Genomic DNA, 5,545 nt, shown 5'->3' with positions numbered 1-5,545 from the left:
TACCAAGCATCAAAATTTTTAATTAACAACTTAAGCCATACCCGCAAAAAATTTCCCAGTTGATGGAGACTGGACTTTAACATCTTCTTCAAATACATGCATAGTTTTGAATTCTCCTACAATGAAGAGAAAGGTTAATAAGTATTGTTTAGAGTGGTGACAGCTAAGTAACTAACAACACTTGAATAGGTGATTATGTAACTAGCCAGGAACAAATAGCTAGTTGGTAACTAGGAGTTGGGTACCAGCTAGTAGATACTTGGCAAGTATCTAGATGATGGTTGGTATGTAATAGCTAGGTGTAATTTAGTACAGCTAGATGGTAAGCCATAGGTAAGTGGTGACTAGTAGCAGTGGGTGGTAAGGAGTAGTTACATGGTGAATATTAACTAACAACGTCAGGTGTCATGGGATAGAATATGGCATTATTCCAAACCAAAAACTAGATAGAAGCAACCCTCCAAAAAGAGAAAGCAGAGTGCCAAGTGGTGGAAGCCAGTGGGCTCCAAGCACTAGAGACCAACAAGAAGCTGGAGCAGGAGTTGGAACAGACTCAAGAGGCCTTGGCCAAGACCGCTGCGGAACCAACACTCTCTAGGAAGACTTTGAGGCCTTACATAGACACACAACATTGGATCAAGAATAGCATGCTCGGGAGAAAAGGGCCTTGGAGCTTCAAGTGCAACGGCAAGCTGCACTCATTGGACCAACTGCATGCAACAATCTAATAGTGTCAACAACATATCATCGCACTCCAGACTGATCTGCATGTAGCTTGGGTGGCAACCCCTTCACAACAAGAACCCAGTCTCATACATGAGAGGCTACTGGAAGCATCGTCCTATGCCTCTACCCTTTGCTTCACCTCACGCATAGTCCATGACACATTCCACTACTTTTTGCACACGATCTCCACCACAGTCCTCCCCCACAACATCCTTTTTTACAAAACCTTCCCCCATCATGGATGTGCATGAACAGATTGAAAATATGTACAATTCTTGGAGACACATATTTATGTAATAATGAGTCATTTTTGTAATCAATTTCACCAATGTCCCATTGTCTCAACTGTATGGAAATGTACTATCACATTTTGTATATGTATTTAGGTTTAGAACTAAAGTATTCACGATGAGTTAATTGTTTGTAAATAAACTTTCAAGCATTGAAAAGTTGAAGTCTTTTTACTATCCTAGAATATTATTATTGCCTAGATATTGTTCCACATGTCAGACGGAGAATTTCAGTTGACTTACATTTAGGTCATTCTCAATGATTCGCATGGATATTTCCCACACTCAAAAGTGTTAATCCTATCTCAAGTAACGTTTCACACTCGTATATCTAGGAGATAATCTTTACTTCCATAAAAGTTTTCGCATTGTAACTAAAATGATCAAGCAATATCGGCTATGTAAGATGAAAAGCACAAAATTACATCCACTTCTACAAAAGTGATCACATCAAGTGGTGTTGCAACGAAAGCAAGGTAGAGTTGGCATTTGTGTTCACCTTTTCTCGAGCACGTTTATGGAAATTTCGAAAAAATGTCTCAAAGTGTTAGATGTATGAAATTGTATTCCTCAAAATTAAAGGCAACCAACTTTGAGGTGGGGGGAGCCGAGCCAGGTGTGTAAGCGGTAGTAGAGGGGTCATGTGCTACTACAAGGCAGTGTTTATCATGTTGTCTTCTTCAGCTGTTGCTGCTTCATGTGGTTCTTCTTGTAGCTGATTTTTGTGATGAGCTGAATTTGAGAGCCATGTTGGTCATTAGAGCAGAAATCTGTCCATCCATGCACCTCAATTCTACCCTCTCAGCCTCACCATTTTACCAACACCGGAGCTGGCTTAACAGCAGAGCACAAGCAGGAAACCAACCCACTTCCCACCTCCACCTTCATCTTGGCGGCCACTTTGGTACCGGAGCAATACTGCGCTACGACACCATGTTACTGTTGGCCACCGGCAAGTTGGGAGTGGTGCAAGATCGGATTACCTTTGAAATTTCTGCTTCAGGTTCGCAACGCTGGTTTACTTTTCCATCATTGGTTTTCAGCTTCGAGCACGTTTTCATTGCGTTCCTATTGGCAGATGTGGAGAGCAACAGAGTGCCATTGGCAGGAGCACTCCGTGGCTCTCTCGGCCGACAGAAAGAGCAAACTACGTGACCGTTAGTTTAAGGAAAAATTGCGGACAAGAGAAAGCTGTCGAATTTTCGGAGCAATGCTTAAACTAGACTATTGATTTTGACGAGCCTGTGGGCAGCTTTTACAGACAAACACAAGTATTCCAGATGTAATGCATAAGAACATTGGAGATTTGCTGTTGTTAGAGAGCTGGTCCAATCTGGGTGGACTCAAAGAGATGCTCGGAAAAGAGAAGGCTGAGAAGAGGGGCAGTATGGGAATCAAGGCACCCTGTCCGCATGCAAAGCCAGAACAGGCACTCTTAAACGTTGCAGAGTCTGGTTCAACGGAGGAGCTAGCATGGCCCGGACAAATATGCAAGGCTAACTTTAGGCCTGGAGCACAGCTAGATGCACAAGAGCCGCGAGAAAGCAATGGTTGGGAGATGCTGAGTTTAGAGGGGGCGCTCAAGTTGTTGGACCGGATGGCTGAGCCACCTTCGGTTGAGGACTTTCTCTGCATCCTACAGAAATGTAGGAAGAAAAGAAATCTAGCTAGTGCAAACCGTGTGTACTCACACATTTGCAATAATGGGCTGGAAGCTCATAGAGCTGTTGGTAACTACATTGTGCCAACGTTTGTGGAATGTGGTTGTATGTGCGATGCTCAGCAGGTTTTTGATAAGTTGATTTATCGGAATGAGCACACATGGACTTCTCTCATATTAGGGTTGACCCAGTGTGGGCGAGTGCAATATGCTTTCAATCTATACGAGACAATGCAGGAGGATAGTGCGTATCCTAGCAGCTATACGCTTATGGCCCTGCTGAAAGCTTGTGTCAGGTCGACTGACATAGAAAGAGGCCGAGAAATACATGCTGAGATTGCACAAAAGGGATTTGAAAGAGACCTTTTCCTGGGCAGCACTTTGGTCGATATGTACGCCAAGTGTGGCTCACTTTCAGAGGCACAGGAAGTATTTGACATGCTGCCGACCAGAAATGTTGTATCGTGGAGCTCACTAATTGCAGGATATGCTGAGCATGGACCTGGTCAAGAAGCGCTAAACTGTTTTGAGCGGATGAAACTTGAAGGCATCCCTCCAGATGCCACTGCGTTTGCTTGTGTGCTGAAGGCTTGTGGCAATATGAGAGCAGTAGGCAAGGGCCGAGAGATACATACTGAGATCACACAGAAGGGATTTGGAAGAGATCTTTTTGTTGGGAGCACTTTGGTTGACATGTATGCTAAATGTGGCTCACTTTCAGTGGCACAGCAAGTGTTTGACAAGCTGCCAGTACGAGATGTTGTGTCATGGAACACACTAATTGCAGGATATGCTGAACATGGACGTGGCCAGGAAGCATTGAAATGTTTTGAGCATATGCAACTGGAGGGCGTCTCTCCAAGTGCTGTCACGTTCGTTTGCATTTTGAAAGCTTGTGGCAGCATTGGGGCCATAGGCAAGGGCCGAGAGGTACACATGAAGATTCCGAAAAGGGTATTTGAAAGAGATATTTTTGTAGGCAACACTTTGGTTGATATGTATGCCAAATGTGGCTCACTTTTCGAGGCAAGGGAAGTCTTTGACAAGCTGCCTGTACGAAATGTAGTGTCATGGAACACACTAATTACAGGATACGCTGAATATGGATCTAGTCATGAAGCTCTCACCTGTTTTGAACAGATGCAACTGGAGGGCGTCCCTCCAAATGCAGTCACACTTGCTTGTGTTTTGAAAGCTTGTGGGAGCATAGGAGCCATAGGCAGTGGCCGACAAATACACAGGGTGATCTCAAAGAAGGGATTTGAAGAAGATGATTTTGTTGGAAATGCTTTGGTTGACATGTATGCCAAATGCGGCTCACTTTCAGAAGCTCGGGACATATTCAATAAACTGTTAGTAAAAAATGTTGTGTCATGGAGTGCAATGATAAAAGGATACGGCATGAATGATGAGGGTAACATGGCTGTACAATGTTTTGAGGATATGCAGGAACATGGTGTGAAACCAGATGCTATTACAATCACCTCTGTCCTCACTGCATGCAGCCATACAAACCTGGTATTTAAGGGCCAGGAGTGCTTTAAGGTGATGAAAAAAGAATACGGCATTGCACCAACAATGGAGCACTATACTTGCATGGCTGATATTCTTTCACGATCAGGAGATTTGTGCCAAGTAGAGGAATTTTTTGAAATTATGTGGTGTCCTCCGTCTGAAGGAATGTGGACAGCCTTGCTCACTGCCTGCAAAATGTATAGGGAAGCAGGAATAGGACTGAGATGCTTTCACAAGCTGGTCAAGACACGTCCAGAATCTGCTGCTTCCTATGTGCTCATGGCAAACATCTTTTCAAGTGCTGGCAGGTATGATGAGGCAATAGAATAGAGGACCTGAAGAAGCTTGCCGGGAGAGAGAAAAAGCCTCAAGTGCTTCAATTGTGGTGAACAAAAGTGCATAAATTTGTAGTGGGAACCAACAAAGTTAGAAATCTTAGCAATGCTAGAGATATCAAGCTTTGAAGGGGACTGAATTTCTATTGAGAGTCACTCCTTATGAGGAGAAGGATGCTGCGCTATTCAGGCTTGCAGAGAAACTGGCCTTAACTGTTGGCCTTCTCAACACAGCACATGAACAAATGTGCATAAGAGTAACAATCAGAGGATGTGCAATGACTGTCATAATGTAATCAAGGTCATATCCGCGATGGAAAGACGTGAGAATTTTTCAAGACAATTGCCACATGGATCATGTCAAGGAAGGTGCATGTGCTTTCGGAGACATGTGTTCTAGTCCAATGCTGGCTTTGCTTTGTGCATATTACATATGCTTGAATATATTAGAATGGCAGCGGAAGATGCAAACAAACTGAAATTATAGAGCCATACAGAGAACACTAGAGATAACAAAATGTGCCACAACTGATCTGCTGTAAATCAGCCCTTAAACCAGGGCAGCAACTGAAATACAAGATATCTTGAATAAGATAAGAAAACAGGAGCTGCAGGAGAGGCTGAACTGAAGCAGAGAAAAAGGGGGGGCACAAGAAAGCTGAAGCCTGAGAGCACGGAGGCAGGAGAAGCCTGAAACGAAGAGGCAGGAGCCTGGAGTGAAGAGGCTAGAGGAGCCTGAACTGAGGATGCAAGAGCCTAGAGAAGAGGAGGCTGAAGGAGCCTAGGTGAAGAGGCAGGAACCTTGGAACAAGGGAACTGTAGAGGCCTGGAGCGAGGAGGCAAGAGCCCTGAAGAGGCAAGATCTGCTGCGGGAGTGTGGGCAGCCAACTGAGCAGCTGAGAGGGGGCTTTGAGGGGCTGGTCAGGAGCAGGCTGTGTGCTGGAGCCTTGAGGAGCTGCAATGAGTGGTGGAGGAAGTGAAGGGAAGGAGTCCCTTTTATAGGACAGGCCAGGGGGGAG

At 44.6% G+C, this 5,545-nt stretch overlaps 1 protein-coding gene across 1 annotated transcript; it reads left to right on the top strand.

The window, feature by feature from the left end:
• The first annotated feature begins 1,687 nt into the window (after positions 1 to 1,687).
• On the top strand, positions 1,688 to 4,965 carry LOC147896186 (pentatricopeptide repeat-containing protein DOT4, chloroplastic-like). Its single transcript, XM_087382128.1, has 2 exons — positions 1,688 to 2,019; positions 2,095 to 4,965. Exon 2 carries the CDS (start codon positions 2,302 to 2,304, stop codon positions 4,519 to 4,521), a length of 2,220 nt encoding a protein of 739 aa, XP_087238254.1. The 5' UTR covers positions 1,688 to 2,019; positions 2,095 to 2,301; the 3' UTR covers positions 4,522 to 4,965.
• Positions 4,966 to 5,545: the final 580 nt, after the last annotated feature.

Source organism: Dipteris shenzhenensis, chromosome 12, assembly GCF_047967505.1.
Source record: "Dipteris shenzhenensis isolate YYH24624 ecotype China chromosome 12, Dip_SZ_1.0, whole genome shotgun sequence".
Classification (NCBI taxonomy): Eukaryota; Viridiplantae; Streptophyta; class Polypodiopsida; order Gleicheniales; family Dipteridaceae; genus Dipteris; species Dipteris shenzhenensis.
This window is presented reverse-complemented; position numbering and strand designations above follow the sequence as displayed.

Bases quoted from the DNA above. Each gene is read 5' to 3' on its own strand.
- LOC147896186 (XM_087382128.1), top strand. From the start codon at position 2,302: ATGCATAAGAACATTGGAGATTTGCTGTTGTTAGAGAGCTGGTCCAAT.